This window comes from Mustela nivalis (genome assembly GCF_964662115.1).
Source record: "Mustela nivalis genome assembly, chromosome: X".
Taxonomy (NCBI): Eukaryota; Metazoa; Chordata; class Mammalia; order Carnivora; family Mustelidae; genus Mustela; species Mustela nivalis.
Window position 1 is genome coordinate 91,962,369 of NC_139040.1, and position 16,174 is coordinate 91,978,542.

General features: G+C 50.7%; 1 protein-coding gene across 3 annotated transcripts; it reads right to left on the minus strand.

Annotated features, from left to right (window-relative positions):
- Window positions 1–240: 240 nt before the first annotated feature.
- Window positions 241–11,099, minus strand: PORCN (porcupine O-acyltransferase). Of its 3 annotated transcripts, XM_082718078.1 has the most exons (15): window positions 10,954–11,098; window positions 10,121–10,293; window positions 8,369–8,561; window positions 7,965–8,008; window positions 7,361–7,542; window positions 7,150–7,280; window positions 7,017–7,034; window positions 5,724–5,738; window positions 5,500–5,625; window positions 5,237–5,337; window positions 4,039–4,115; window positions 3,885–3,948; window positions 3,691–3,776; window positions 2,574–2,684; window positions 241–680 (listed from the first exon to the last, which is right to left on the minus strand). In XM_082718078.1, exons 2-15 carry the CDS (start codon window positions 10,254–10,256, stop codon window positions 579–581), a joined length of 1,386 nt encoding a protein of 461 aa, XP_082574204.1. In that variant the 5' UTR covers window positions 10,257–10,293; window positions 10,954–11,098; the 3' UTR covers window positions 241–578. The 3 variants fall into 3 exon arrangements, with proteins under 3 accessions (XP_082574204.1, XP_082574206.1, XP_082574205.1); XM_082718080.1 differs by lacking the exon at window positions 2,574–2,684 and having other exon boundaries at window positions 10,954–11,099; XM_082718079.1 differs by lacking the exons at window positions 5,724–5,738; window positions 7,017–7,034 and having other exon boundaries at window positions 10,954–11,097.
- Window positions 11,100–16,174: the final 5,075 nt, after the last annotated feature.

Sequence of the window (16,174 nt, forward strand, 5' to 3'; positions counted from 1 at the left end):
CCAGCTAGTATCAGGTCCCCTCCACCACACACACATCCAACTATCCGGTTTGTCCTGGCTCCACTCAAATCAAGTTGTGCAGTCCTCGAGCTCATCATTCAGCCCTGAACAATAATAAGTTAACCATGAACCAACCACAACCTGTTCCCTCTTCATGATTTCCATCTTCCAAACCTTTAGTCCGTGCTGTGCCCATTCCTCACTCAATTCTATTCCCCACTGAGCAGTGAAGAAAGAGCCTTTTGTATCTTTCCTACTTTTATTTGACAATAACAAACTGCATATAAAAAGGGAGAAGGAAGGCGGGGGAGGCCCTGGATCTCCCCCTCTCTGTTTCCCCAAGCATCCTCCGCCCCTAGGCCCCAGCAGGGACCACCCCCTTCCCGCCTTATGGTGGAGTGGGGATCGACAGGCATGGAAATTGTGTGTGTGTGTGTGTGTGTGTGTGTGTAGGGGTGTCGGGGGGTCAAGGATGGAGAGGGGTCAAGAATTAGAGATAGGGCCTTCCCTCATCCCGCATCAGAGCTTGCACCCTGAGGAGGGGTCTTGAGGGAGCTATGAGGGTCCACAGATGTGCCTCAGCCTATGAGACGATAGAAGATCCAACATCCAAAAGTGACCCAGTGACTGGCCCAGCTGAGCTCTGACCACTTGTGGACAGTGTATGCCATGCCGTAGCCCTGTGGGAGAGAAAGAGGTGACAGTCCCACTCGGCAAGAACAAAAAAAGTTCTCAGGAAAACCCATCCTTTGTTTAAGGACATTTCTGTGACTCCATGCTAACCTACTAGGCGAGGCCCCAGAGAAGAGACTGGGTACATGTAAAAGGTAAGCAGAATCAGGTGTTTTTTTTTTTTTTCATGTTTTCTTCTTTAAATATTATTTTAAAAACAAAACAAGGCAATTCCGTCCTCTGACTTGTACTCTCCCTAATATAGAAGGAGCTCCTAGAAATCAATTTTTCAAAAAGAAAAAAGAAACCTGGTAAAGGAAGGGAGTATGCCATTCTCACAAAGGAAAAATCCCACTGGTTCTTAAATATATGAAAAGATACTTAGCCTCACTCATAATCTTCCTCCTCTCAAACTGGCAAACCTATCCAGGAAGTCTGAGAGGCACTCTGTTGGTAGGACAACGGGTATGGTCAGACACTGCTGGGGGGAGGCAAAAAAGTAACTCCTTCATTGTAACTCTCAAGGCTAGATCCTATAGTTCTGTCTGCACCTGTGTGGATCCATATGGGTATGAGGGTATTAGTACTTGCTGTAGCACCATCTGCAATAGGAAAGGGCTGGAAATCACCTAGGTGTTCACTGATGACGGACAAACTACACTGTGTCATATTGTCATACCCTCGCAATGGAAAACAAATGAATGAGGACATTCCATGTACGTATGCGGAAGATTTTCAAGAACGATTATGTGAAAACAGTGACATGCAGAATGGTATCATTCATGAGTTCTTTTAGGGTAAAACATGGGGTGGGGGAGGGAATCAAAATATAAATCTACTGTTGTGCTTATATTTTAGTGGGACATTTTAATGAAATGAATAAAAATAGTTACCTGTACGAGGGGAGGAAGGAGACCGTAAGAGCAAGACTTTTCCCTGAACATCTTGAATACTGTTTTGTTTTTGAACCTTGTGATTTATGCATTAACTATTTTTAAATGTTTTAGTAAAAATTAAAACCCCAATTTTGCACACTCAACCTGAATGAAGATTAAAAATTGTTTTTAATGACAAAATAGAAAATAAAAGTTTTATTTTCAATTAAAAATAAAAAAACGCAACTAAAAGAGAAGCAAAACCTGGATCCTGCAAGAGCCATGTGAAGAAACAGTATTTTTAAAATCATCTTTCATTTAAAAAGGGAGTAAAATCTGGAATGTGCATACTCCACATGAATAAAAATAGCACATACATTTTAATGTACATTTTTAAAGCAGAATCCAGAGTTTGCACATTCAACCTGAGTAAAAATACTTCTTAATTAAATAAGAAAGAAACCTTATGCATTCTATTGAAACAAAAATATGATGAAATAATTAATTTTTTGAAGAGTAAAACCTGGGGGTGCCTGGGCGGCTCAGTTGGTTAAGAGGCTGCCTTCAGCTCAGGTCATGATCCTGGGGTCCTGGGATTGAGCCCCTGCATTGGGCTCCTTGCTTGCCAGGGAGCCTGCTTCTCCCTCGCCCTCTGCCCCTCCCTCCTCTGCTCCTGTTTCTCTCTCTCTCTCTCTCTCTCTCTCACACACACACACACACACACACACAAATAAATAAACAAAATGTAAAAAAAAAGAAAACTGGGATTTTGCTCATCTCTATAAAATAAATTTTATAAGTAAACTAAACATAGTTTGCACGCCTTGCCCTAATAAGAGCCCCAACAGGATGAGTCCAGCAGAAGGACCCTGAGAAAGGAGGATCCAAGAGCACTAGCTTCGCAAGTGCTAGACAGACACATGACACGAGGTCCTCAATGCCTCAGCCTCTTCACCTTTGCTCTCATGGTTCCCATGAGCGGGTAGCACGTCCCTAAGTAACCTCCAGCCCAGGGCCCCACCTCACCTGCTCCTCTGTGGTGTCGTCCACATCGACATCAAACAGGGAGCCCAGGTAGGCCAGGTGGAAGATGGCCAGGGCCCCAAAGAGCAGGTTTAAGACTCGCACCCCCAGGCCCTGTGGGGGACAGATGGATATGCTTGGCAGCTGGATCTACTCACTGTCCCCCAGCCCCACCCGGCCAGGGGAGCCCAGGGAGATGCACAAACCCCAGTGGGTCCCAGGAAGGAGGCAGGGCACAGGGCACCCCCTGGGGTTTGGATCTTCCTACGGGAGCCCCAGAGGTACCCAGGGATGAGGGTACTGTTAGCCTGGGGGCATCCAGGGGGAGAGGCGAGTGTTGAGGCAGAGGAGGAAGAATGGAGGGGCTTCAGCTGGGGGCTTATGGTGATAAACGTTGGTTGCCAGGTGGGAGGCAAATCTGAGGTGGTCCATATTTCTTATTGCAAACAATGAAAAAACGAACAGAAAGGAATCCCCACCATGACCTATGAGATCCACCTTTCCCCACCGCCCTCGCTCACTGGGCTCAAGCCATACTGGCCTCCTTGTTGTTCCTCAAATATTCCAGGCTCTCCCATCTCAGAGCTTTTACACAGGTTGTTCTCTCCCTACCTGGAATGCCTCTCTTCCTCATCTCCTCCAGTTCAAGAACTCAAAAGTCACTTCCCTATTTAAAATTGAAACCATTCACACCCCCGCCCCATACTTCCCTTCCCCTTACCCTCACGTCTTTTTTCCTTGGCATTAATCCCAATCTAAGAAACTATTATACTTTCGTGACTTTTTAAAAATTTACTGTCTTATCTGTTAAAAGGCTTGTCCCATACGGCTGGGACTTTAGTCTCATTTGTTCACCACTGTGTCCCCAGGGCCTAGAACAGTGCCTGATACCAGCAGGTGCTCAATAAATATTCATGGGGCGAGGTGGGGAACGGATGCCAGGTGTGTATACAGCAGAGGCTTGATAATGTTTGTGAGAGAAATGGATGCCAGGGTTCTGGGGATGGCTCAGGCACCAGGAGAGGAAGCTGGACACCCTGAGACGGACAGAAGATGGAGACGGAAGTAACGTTCTTGAGGGGAAGTGTTGGGCATGAGGTTGCCCGGGCTGAACCCTCACCAAGCGATGCCGGTGCGAACAGTTTGGTGGGCACCGTTTCGACAAGACGCAGGCACTGAGGATCCGAGCCAGGCGCTTCCGGAGGACTGGGGTGGATGCCAGGAGGTAAGGGGGTCAGGTTAGCCTCAGGGGACAATGGTTCTAGCCCTGCCCCCACCTCCTATCCCATCTGCTGGGCTGGGCTCAGCACTCACCATGTTCCACATAAGTGATAAACGCCAGGGACAGCAGCACCGCAGCCAAATGGAAGCTGAAGCCCTGGAGGGCCCAGGGGGCAAGGAGGTGAGTAAGGAGAGGCCCTGCCCCCCCCAGCTCTCCCCACCCCACATCCCGCTCTGCCCTGCTCACGTGCAGGAGGGCACTGGCTGCATAGGTAACCAGCACGGCTGAGAAGGTCCCCAGGCGGAGAGCATTCTTGAAAACATCTGGAAGGGGGAGATGCAAATCAAGAGTCTTCTGGGATTCCCCTCTGCCCTCCCCAGGGGGCCAGAGGACAAGGAGAGGAACCCACAACCTACTGGAGCCCCCAGGATAAAATCTTTATCATGGTCCCAAATGTCCCATGTCCAAAACTCAGCTCCTCATCTTCCCTCCTGAGCTCCTCCTCCCATAGCACCCCCAAGTTCAGCCAAGGTCAACTCTACTCTTCCCGCTCCTCAGAGCAAAAACCTAAAATCACCCTCGCTCTGCCCTCTTCTACCCTCTCCCCCATTTCGACAACCAAACTCTCAGCAAATCCTGTCAGTTCCATCTCCAGAATGTATCCAGAATCTGCCCTCTCTTCACACCCACTGCCACCACCATCACAGCTTGCTTGGACTATTGCCGTGACCTCCTCCCTGCTTCCACCTTGTCTGTTCTCACAGCAGCTGGAGGGGCCTGTTACAACCCAAGTCAGCCCTCAGCCCTCTTTTGCTCACACCCCTGCTGTGGTGCTACTTCTGAGAAAAAGCCCCAGTCCTCCCTGTGGCCAGTGAAGCCCTCCAGCCCCCTGTTACCTTTCTGCCCTCACCTCCTGCTGCTGGTCCCCACTAACTCTGCTCTCCCGGCCCTGATCTCCTCCCTGTTCCTCAGATACATGCACAGTATGCTGCCTCAGGGCCTTTGCACAGGCTGTTCCCTCCATCTGTTTACCCTCTTCCCCCACACATCGGTATTGCTTGTTCTTTTTCATCTAGCTCACGTCTTTGCTCAAATGTCACCTCCTCAGTGGGACTTACTCTGGCTAATTTATTGAAAATTGCAACACTCCCCCTGCCCTCACTCCTGCCAACACTCCCAGATCATCTTTACCTGCTTCATTTTTTTTTTCTTTACCATAGCACCTGTCACCACTTGCACTATTACGTATTATTTTTTCTCTTACTGTCTGCTCTCCCCCACAAAAATGTCAGCTCCACAGGGGCCAGGGACTTTTTCCCCCCCTGGTTCCTGCAGTATCCTCAGTGCCTAGTATACAATAGGTTCTCAGTAAACATTACATGAATGGGGAAGGACCTGGATCGAGGGCTCCCAACTCTCTTGGAGCAGTGACTTGGTGACTCACAGTTATTTAGCCAATAAGACATGGGCAGGTTCCAGCTCGTGACAACTTCCACCATGGACCGGGGCAGCTCCACGTTCAGTGGCTTGGATACAGTCAGGTCCCTGTAGGCAAGAGACCTGCAAATTCATCTGGGGTCTCAAGCCATCCATCTGACCTCCATACTTTTATCTTGGCTGTTCCCTCCCCTGGGACTCCCTCCCACCTCCCTGCAGCTCCTCTAGGCAGCACCCTAAGGGAGAGGGGGGGCCCCCAGCCCTCCCCACCATTCCAGGTGATCCTTCTCCTCGGTGAAGCCGGCCCCTGCCAACGTGGCCGTGGCCTCGGACAGAAAGCCCACAAAATAGTTGCTGAAGTGGAAGGAGACAGCACTCTCGTAGGCTCGCAGCCACCTGGGGAGAAAGTGGTTGGGGGGAGAGAAGGATCACTCCCAGGCCCGGCATGACACCCCACCACATGTCAGGTCCCCAGCCCCACTCTGAAGACTCACCTTACCATGGTGCCCCTAGGGCCCCCAGGGGTCAGGAAGGCAGCAGAGGAGAAAGGAAAGAGAGTCAGAGAGGACCTGGAGGCTGGGCGGAGTTGTTCGTAGACAAGACGAGACAGAAACATGGCAGCAAAAGATAGTCACATGCACATGTACACTCTCAGTTTCACACGCCTCAAGTGGAAGTGTGCGCAGCCCTACGGTATGACCTGGTCCTACAGCCTCACATGGCCAGACATCCAGACCCAGCCACTGTCAGAGGCCTGACCTCACTGCGCCACACAGCGACACAGCCACAAGGCCAGACACAAATGCTATCAGACTCCCAGGCTCACAGCCGTCCAGTCTGACCCAGTGATGCTGATACACCAGAGTCCTTTACTTAGGCACAGACACAATCAGGTAAAATGCTTTGCACACGTAGGCGATACTACGCTCAACCCAGTCATCCTGTCAGCTGTACAGTCAGACATGGTGAAAGACAGACTGCGGCCCGGACAAAGTGTAGGTTCTGGAATCGGGCCTGGGAATAATGCCCGGATGCTTAGCTAGGTGACACTCGTTAAATCTCTCCACCCTTTGGGGGCCTCATTCAGCATCAGACACCATCAGCGGCCAGTGAGTGGGGGCACTGGGTCATACAGTCAACAGTCAAACAGTCAAACAGTCAAACAGTTGGATGAAATCCTACAGTCACACTAGAAAGTAGATGGTCAGTCCCACAGATAGGCATGGACACATCGTCGGTCATGAGGCCACAGCCAGACAACACCAGGCGGCCAGACAAGGCAGACTCACAGGCAGAATCCGTCACAGACAGGCACACAACAAGCTATGCATGGTCAGACCCATTCCCAGCCAGAGTCACAGACGACCCAGCTTTATCTTTTCCAGTGACAGGCATACATCCCATCACTGACAAAGGCACAGAGAGACAGCTGGAACACCAGTCCCACACAGAGGGTGAGTAGCTGACAGGTGAACGACCCACATACACCAGTGTCACAGGCAGGTCAGCGTCACCCACCAATATATACTTGTCAATCCCCATTGTCAGCCCATAATTTGTTCCTAGCCGTAAACTAGGTGGACAGCCAGGCACAGTTGGAGTGTCAGTCACATGGAGTCACAGAGCTAACTGTGGTCGAACAACAGCCATAGACACTCAGCCTCTGTCTAGTCATGGGATAGATGGTCCAACAGTCTCGGACTTACAGAACAAACCAGACACAGACTGCACCCCCCACCCCGACCCCTAGTCAGCCCCACTTGCCCTTAGCACCTGCCCTCATTTACCTGGCTTTGCGTTTCTTGCTGTAGTAACAGAAGACAGACAGAAGAATTAAGAGACAGGCTCAGAGCTGGGGAGACCCCAGGTCCCTCCCCAACCCCCTCCCTGTTGGGCAGAGGCCTCGAAGGCTGTGCTCACTTGCGAAGGAGGCGGTCACCATCAAGGGGGATGAAGTATGGGAAGAGGTAGGGGCCCACACAGGTGGACAGCACAAGGCACAGGAGGGCCAACGCCAGGCTCCGGGCCACCTTCTGCAGCCATTGGCGGCTCTGTGGGGATCAAGGCTCCATGAACACTGCCCCACCATGGCTCCCACAGTCCCTGCCCACCTGTCCACCCAGGACCTCACCAGCGGGCGGCCTTGGACAGCCTGTAGGTAGCTGTGGAAGGATATCCAGGGCCCAAAGACGATGGTGCCCACGAAGTAGAGGTAGCCCATGAACTCCATGGGCGAGGGCACTGCACCCACCTCGCCCCGGTCCAGGTCGAAGCCCAGAGACACCGCCTTCATGGCCACGATCATCTGGGCCCCTATGTGTGGCGCCCATGGTCAAGTGGACAGGCAAAGAGCAGGTCCGCGTGGGGGAATGGGGAGCACCAGGTGAGAGGTGGTGGGAGATGAGGAGGTCAGGTGTGGACGGGTGGGCACGGTGTCAGACAGGCAGGTGAGCAGAGGGGGCCCAGGACCAGCAGACGCCTTGAGTCAAGTGTCAGGCGCTTGCGCACGTGAGATAGGATAGACAGATGGCGCGGGGGGGGGGTGGTGGAGGGGAAGGCATGGGAGAGAGAAACACAGATGTAAGGGGAATCTGAGGCCCGCGTGTCCACCAGGGCAGGCAGATGAGGGAGAAAAGCAGGGAAGGACAGACAGGGTTGGGGGAGTTAGGAGCCCGTGGGGCAGGGCAGGAAGACAGGGGCGGGAGGGGGCAGGTGAGAGGGCCGGGACCACCTACCTCGCATCTTGTGCCATGTCACGGTGTCCACCATGTGCATCTCACTACGGAAAAAAGGTGGTCTTGGCTCCATGATTCCCATGGTCTCAGAGACCACAAAGTGGGGGAAACCCAGGCGCAGAGACGTTACAGCTCCCCTCCCGGCACATCCCCATCCTGCACAATCTCCTGGAGGAATAATTCTCCAGGACTCAGGACTCCCTCCTCCAGGGGGAGCCCAAGCCCAGCCTGTCCGGTACAGCCTTTAGAAAGAACCAGTCTCCCAGACTCCCGCACCACCCCCCCCACTCTGGGAATCCCCTATGCCCTCCTCGTCCTGGACAGCCTCACGAGGAGTGGCCTGGGCCCCCCGCCCCCCCCCACCCTTTGGCCCACAACGTGGGGAGGAGGACTCGCACCCATACCCCATGAGCAGGTAGATGAGGATGGTGACCGATAGGAAGACGCCGCGATGGGAGGAATGTCGGCAGAGGAACAGCACGAGGTAGCACAAGAGGCTGAGCAGCACGACCCAAACCATGTGCAGCTGGAAGAAGTGGTAGAGGCTGAAGAACCCCCCTGCCACAGTGCTCGCATGCTTCAGGTAGGACGGCAACCCTTCGGGTGGAGCAGGGGGAGACAAAGAGAACAAGAACGGGAAGTTGGCTGGGCCGGGAGGAAGGGAGGGCCACCGGGCAGAGGGCAGAATAAGAGGTGGCAATGTGGTGAGATTGCAGGGGTGGGGAGGGGGGAGGGGGCTGAAGCGGGTGAGCTTGAGAGGGGAGCCGAGAAGAAACATCTGTAAAGGACATTTTTGGGAACCCTGGGTGAAATATGAATATTGACTTATGTTGGATAATTATTATCGCACCCAGATTATATTTCTTGGGGAGGAGGGGGAGGGTGTGCTTGTTGGGGGAAGATGTCCTTGTTCTTGGGGAGGCACACACTGAAGGATTTGGGGCGAAGTGTCAGCACATTCTTCACAGGATTCAGGAAGATGATAGATAGGTAGATAGACCTAGTGTTAAGATGTTGACAGTTGGGGGGGCGCCTGGGTGGTTCAGTGGGTTAAGCCTCTGCCTTCGGCTCAGGTCATGATCCCAGGGTCCTGGGATCGAGCCCTGCATCGAGCCCCACATCGAGCCCCACATCGAGCCCCACATCGAGCCCCACATCGAGCCCCGCATCAGGGCTCTCTGCTCAGCAGGGAGCCTGCTCTCCCTCCTCTCTCTCTCTGCCTGCCTCTCTCCCTACTTGTGATCTCTGTCTGTCAAAGAAATAAATAAAATCTTAAAAAAAAAGATGTTGACAGTTGGAGAATCTGATAATGCATATATAGGTGTTCAGAACATTATCCTTTCAGCTTAACTTTTTGGTAAGTTCAAAATATTTCAAAATGATGAACCTTGTCGGGGGGACATCCATTTAAAACAAAAGAAAAAAAAGGGGCACCTGGCTGGCTCAGTTGGTGGAGAGTGCAACTCTTGATCTCGGGTCATGAGTTCGAGCCCCACATTGGATGTAGATTACAAAAAAAAATCAATAAATAAACATTAAAGAAAAGAAAAGGAAAAGAAAGTGTAGAAGCTTTGAATCTCAGATTTCCAAAATTCTCAGCATCCTATAAGAAAGTTGGGAACTTGGAATTGTATCATTTGGATACAGGCTTGCCACGATTGTGGAAGAATTCCAGAATCCCACAATCCAGAAATCTCATCATGCCCGGACTCTCAAAATCCAGAATACCAGCATTTTGGAAGGCTACACTATGAGAATTTCTATTTGTCAGAATGCCCAAACTCTGTAACGTGGTACTTAGGGATTCCATAGCTGACATCGGCATCCCAGAAGCTTGTAACCTTGGGATGGAGACATTTCAGGATCCCAAGATCCAAGAAGCTCAGCTTTCTAGAATCCCAGAAACCCAGGCATACCGAAGGATGTGGCTTGTCATGGCAGGATGTGGCTTGGTGTGGTGTGGCATGGAGTGACTGGGCATAGCGGGACGTGGTGTAATAGAATGGCACTTGGGCTGCTGGCATGTGGTGGGCTAGACACGTTGGCGTCCGGCTTGGCATGGCAAGATGTAGCAGGTTAAAATGTGGCTTGGGATGGATAAATGTGGTATGTGTGATACGGCCTCGGTGCTGGCACCTGGTGCGGCAAGCACTTACCAAGCCTCCAGAGGAGCCGGCAGGCGAGGCAGATGGCAAGGAGCAGCCAGATCTGATCAAGGCCCTGCTGGGCAGTAGGCAGGAGACAGCCCTGCAGCAGTTGCTGGAAAAATTCCTGGCGGCTGAAGGTGGCCATTGCGAACCCCCACGGATGGATGGACAGATGGATAGACCTGTCAAAGTGGGGACACACAGGGAGCCAGGATGTCCGTGGGGCAGACCATGCTCAAGGGATGGACTTGAGCACTCAGATTTCAGTTTGGGGCTGTCCGTCAGGAGACATGGTCCTGGGGGGCTGGGAGAGGGTGTGAATGTCAGGTACATCCGACAGAGCCACCAACTGTGTGTGTGTGAATGGGCGTCCGGGGTGAACACACACAGCCCATGACCTGTAGTCAATGAAGGACCCGTGTCTCTTGTATGCTGTGAACAATCCGGGTCCGATGTAATTGAATGGTGTATATTCTAGGCCCACATATCAAATGGGGGGCCCCCCCGGGTTTCCAAGGTAGAGTCACTCTGTGTGGAGGGCAAAGAGGGAGATCCTGTGACACTTGGGGGCCGTGTGCATCTCTTCTTCTATGGATGTGGGGGGTGTCCTGTATCCCCCGCGCGCCCCATCTCACCCCCACCTGGCCTCTTGTAGCCGCCAACAAAGCTCTGCCCAGGCCCGGGAGCTGCAGGGAGGTGAAGTTGGCAGTCAGGGATGTAGCAATTGGAGCAGTGGGAAAGGTGATGGAGAGGGGGCCCCAGGACACGCGCTGCAGACCCGCGCGGAGAGGCCGGCTCAGGATGGGAGCAGGGCAGCCGCACGCGCACTGCTGGCGACTTACCTGGCAGGAAGGAAGCTGCGGTCCTGGGGGCCGGGGACGCACCGCCGCCGCCACCGTCGCCGCCTCCTCCGGGCAGCCTCCCCCGCAGGCCGCAAGGCCGGGACCAGCTGCGGCTCCCTGGGCGGCGCGGAGAGCGGGCCCTTTAAATCCCGGGGAGGCCCGGCCGGCCAGCTCGGCCAATGAGAGGGCAGGAGAGGGGCGGGGACGGAGGAGGAGGGGAGCCGGAGGAGCGAGGGAAGGAGGAGCGGGAGGTTGAGAGGAGCGGGGCGCGGGAGGACGTCTGCGCGCGGAACGTTCGCGCCCGCACCTATCCGGCCTCTTGGGGCTGTTCCAGCCCCTTGAAGGTTCGCGTCGGGAGGTCTTCTGGCGGCCCGGAAACAAACTTTCCAATCGTCAAATTCCTAATCCTTCAAGAAGCTGAGACGCGGAGGGATGGGGGAGGGAAAAGGCAAGCCCGCTCCCGCGACCCGGCCCAACTGCCCACCCGCGCAAGTCTTCTGGCCACTTTTGTCCCCCTTTCCCCCCCGTTTCACAGATAGGAGAATAAATCGAGATCTCTCCTCTCCCAACCGGTGAGGGAACTGAAGGAATCTCCAGCCCTACCCACCCGCAGAGACGGGTCAGAAGCATAATTACTGTGTCACCTAGGAGCACGAATTAGGCGCCTGTGCTTCCCCTAGGGATTCCTCGTGAGCACTTGGCTTGTCGTTGAGACTGATACGCCCGCATAACTCCCTACTGGACTCACTCCTGCCCTGAGGGTGACCCCAGCAACTAGTAGTGAGGGTTTCCTGTGCACTAGGAGGCTAGTACAGAGCATCAATCCGGGAGCATGTTTAAAAAGCGCTTACGGTGCCCCCAACAATGATTTCTTTTGGGTTCCATCTGCACCAACATGGAGGAGTTAGGCAGCACCTGGTGTATACCTCCCTAACCCTGCAGTGTCTGGACTCTCCACTCTGTCCCTAGGCTGACGAGGGGTTTATTATGACAAAGGGGGAATTTTCTGGGCGCTTACTGCAAGTTTAGCAGAAGTTGGAAGAGAGAAGGAACCCCAGGTCAAGCTGGATCCCACCGTGACCCGAAGAATTTAAGGAAAACAGGGTCTAATCAGATTGATGAAACAAACGGGGCTTCAAACAAAAGAGTGGGATTACCTGTTCTTTCCTTGGAAATCTCAATGGCAGTTGAAGAGAAATGGATGCTTCATCTCTTTAAAAAATGTTAACAGGGATGCCTGGGTGGCTCAGTCGTTAAGTCCCTGCTTTTGGTGCAGGTCATGATCCCAGGGTACTGGATGGAGTCCCCCATTGGGCTCCTTGCTCCCCAGGGAGCCTGCTTCTGCCTGCTTGTGCACACACTCTCTCCCTGACAAATAAATAAATAAAATCTTTTAAAAAAATGTTAAGGTGGGGCCGCCTGGGTGGCTCAGTTGGTTAAGTGTCTGCCTTCAGCTACAGTCAGAATCCCTGGGGTCCTGGGATGGAGCCCCGCTTCAGGACGCCTGCTTCTACCTCTCCCACTCCCCTTGCTTGTGCTGCCTGTCTGTGTGTCTCTCTCTGTCAAATAAATAAATAAGATCTTTAAAAAAATTAGAACGACAATTAGATATCATTTCACATCTACTAGATGTGGTGTTTCATATTTTTATCACTGGAGCTTTGTAGAGGGTAGGGGTATCTGTCAAATGTTTTAGCCTTTGTGGTCACTCCAGATTATGGTTTCTGAGCGTTTTAAATGGTCTCCCTGTAATTAAAGAGATGCAAATTAAAGCAATGAGATCGCATTTTTCACTTATTAGACTGGCAAAAAAATACTTAGCCTCTGTCTCTGCCTCTATCTCTTTTTAATCTCTATATTTTTTCTAAACTATTTTATATATATTTTTAAGATTTCATTTATTTGTCAGGGAGAGAGAAGGAGAGAGAGCGAGCGCACAAGCAGGGGGAGCGGCTGGCTGAGGGAGAAGCAGGCTGCCCACTAAGCAAGAAGTCCCATGTGGAACTTGATCCCAGCACCCCTGGGATCATGTCCTGAGCCAAAGGCAGACATATAACTGATCAAAACACCAGGCATCCCTTTTCTAAACTATTTGATACTAGTTGCAGTTTTGATACCCTTTCAACTGAATACTTTAATATGAATTTACTAAGAACCAGGACATTTTCTTCCATTCCTACCAGCGGAGTCTGAATGTTCCAGTTTATCCACATCCTTACCAACACTTTGTTATTTGACTTTTTGATTATAGTTGTCATAGGCAGTGTGTCAATAAAGTCCTTTAAAAAAAGATTTTATTTATTTATTTGACAGAGATCACAAGTAGGCAGAGAGGGGGAGGGGAGCAGGCTCCCCGCTGAGCAGAGAGCCCTTTGTGGGGCTCGATCCTGGGAGGATGTTGAGACCCTGAGCCGAAGGCAGAGGCTTAACCCACTGAGCCACCCAGACGCCCCAATAATGTCCTTTTTAAAAAAGATTTTATTAATTTATTTGAGAGCGAGTGAGAGGGAGAAGCAGGCTTTCCACTGAGCAGGGATCCCCATGCAGGCTCGATCCCAGGGCCTTGGGATCAGGACCTGAGCCATAGGCAGACATTAACTGACTGAGCCACTCAGGAGCCCTAATAATGTCCTTTTTTAAAAAAAAAAAAGAAGTATAGTTGACATACAATGTTACAGTTAATCTCAGGTGTACACACAGTGATTGGACTATTCTTTAAATGTAGTTATCATCTGTCACCATGCAATGTTATTACCTTACTATTGACTATACCCCCTATACCATACCTTTCATCCCTGTGACTTATTTTATAACTGGAAGTTTGTACCTCTTCATCCCCTTCACCTATTTCACCTGTGTCCTTTTATAGTTAAAGGAAATCCCAGGTCACAAGATACATTCTGTTATCTGGTCTTTTTAATCTCTTTCAATCTGGAACAATGTCTCGGTCTTCTCTTAACTTGCATGATCTTAATGTTTTTGCAGAGCATAGGGCAGGCAGTTCCTTGGAAGAATGTCCTTCAATTTGGGTTTATCTGATGTTTCCTCAGGATTTGATTTGCAATATGCATTTTTGGCAGGAATTCCACAGAAGTGACTGTGTTCTTCTCAGCATATCTGGAAGCTCAAAGTATTGGTTAATGGCAAAATGGTTGCTGTTAGCTTTGATCATTTGATTAAGGTGGTGCCTTCCAGGTTTCTCCACTGTAAAGCTACTATTTCCCCTTTGTAATTAAATGAGTATCTTGTGGGGCCCCTGGATGGCTCAGTCGGTTAAGCGGCTGCCTTCCGCTCAGGTTGTGATCCTAGAATCCTGGGCTTGAATCCCGAATTAGGCTCCCTGCTCAGTGGGAAGTTGGCTTCTCCCTCTCACTCTGCCGCTTCCCCGGCTTGTACTCTCTCACTCACCCTCTTCATCTCTTAAATAAATAAATAAAATCTTAAAATAAATAAATGAGTATCTTATATGAAAGACCTAAATGTGAGACAGGAATCCATCAAAATCCAAGAGAACAGAGGCAGCAACGTCTGTGACCTCAACTGCAGCAACTTCTAGCTAAACGCGACTCCAAAAGCCAGGGAAACAAAGGCATAAATGAACTACTGGGACTTCATCAAGATAAAAAGGTTTTGCAAAGGAAGCAGTCAACAAAACCAAAAGACAACCAACAGAATGGGAGAAGATATTTGCAAATGTCTTATCAGATAAAGGGCTCCGATCCAAAATCTATAAAGAACTTATCAAACTCAACACCCAAAAAACAAATAATCCAATCAAGAAATGGGCGGAAGACAGGAACAGACATTTCTCCAAAGAAGACATAAAAACAGCCAGCAGACACTTGAAAAACTGCTCCACATCACCTGGTATCAGGGAAATACAAATCGAAACCACAATAAGATACCACCTCACACCGGTCAGAATGGCTCAAATTAATGAGTCAGGAAACAATGATGTTGGCGAGGATACAGAAAAAGGGGAACCCTCTTATACTGTTGGCAGTCACGTGGAAAACAGTATGGAGATTCCTCAAAAACTTAAAAATAGAGCTACCCTATGACCCAGCAATTGCACTACTAGGTATTTACCCCAAAGATACAAACACAGTGATTTGAAGAGGCACCTGCACCCCAGTGTTTATAGCAGCAATGTCCACAATAGCCAAACTATGAAAAGAGCCCAGATGTCCATTGACAGGTGAATGGATAAAAAAGATATGGGGGTGGGGGCGCCTGGGTGGCTCAGTGGGTTAAAGCCTCTGCCTTCGGCTCAGGTCATGATCCCAGGGTCCTGGGATCAAGCCCCACATTGGGCTCTCTGCTCAGCAGGGAGCCTTCTCCCCCCCCATCTCTACCTGCCTCTGCCTACTTGTGTTCTCTCTCTCTCTGTCAAATAAATAAATAAAATCTTTAAAAAAAAAGATATAGGGGTGTCTGGGTGGCTCAGTCAGTTAAGCAGCTGTCTTTGGTTCAGGTCATGATCTCAGGGTCCTGGGATCCAGTCCCGTGTCAGGCTCCCTGCTTTGGGGGAGTCTGCTTCTCCTTCTCCCTCTCCCCACCAGCTTTGTGCTCTTGCTCTCTCAAATAAATAAATAAAATCTTTAAAAAAAGAAGTTGTGATACACACACACACACACACAATATTACTCAGCCATCAGAAAATGAATTCTTGCCATTTTCAACAACATGGATGAATTCATACCATTTGCAACAACATGGTAGTAACATGGATGGGACTAGAGGGGATTATGCTAAATGAAATAAGTTAGTCAGAGAAAGACAAGTATCATATGATTTCACTCATATGTGGAATTTATGAAACAAAATAGAAAGGGTTGCCTGGGTGACTTAGTCAGCTAAGTGTCTGCCTTTGGCTCAGGTCATGATCCCAGGGTCCTGGGATCAAGCCCCACATCAGGCTCCCTGCTCAGTGGGAGACCGCTTCTCCTCCTCTCTCTGCCTTTCTCTCCAGCTTGTACTCTTTCTCTTTCAAATAAATAAAATCTTTTTTTTTTAAAGATTTTATTAATTTATTTGACAGAGAGAAAGATCACAAGTAGGCGGAGAGTCAGGCAGAGAGAGAGGAGGAAGCAGGCTCCCGCTGAGCAAAGAGCCCGATGTGGGGCTTGATCCCAGGACACTGAGATCATGCATGACCTGAGCCGAAGGCAGCGGCTTAATCCACTGAGCCACCCAGGCGCCCCTCAAATAAATAAAATCT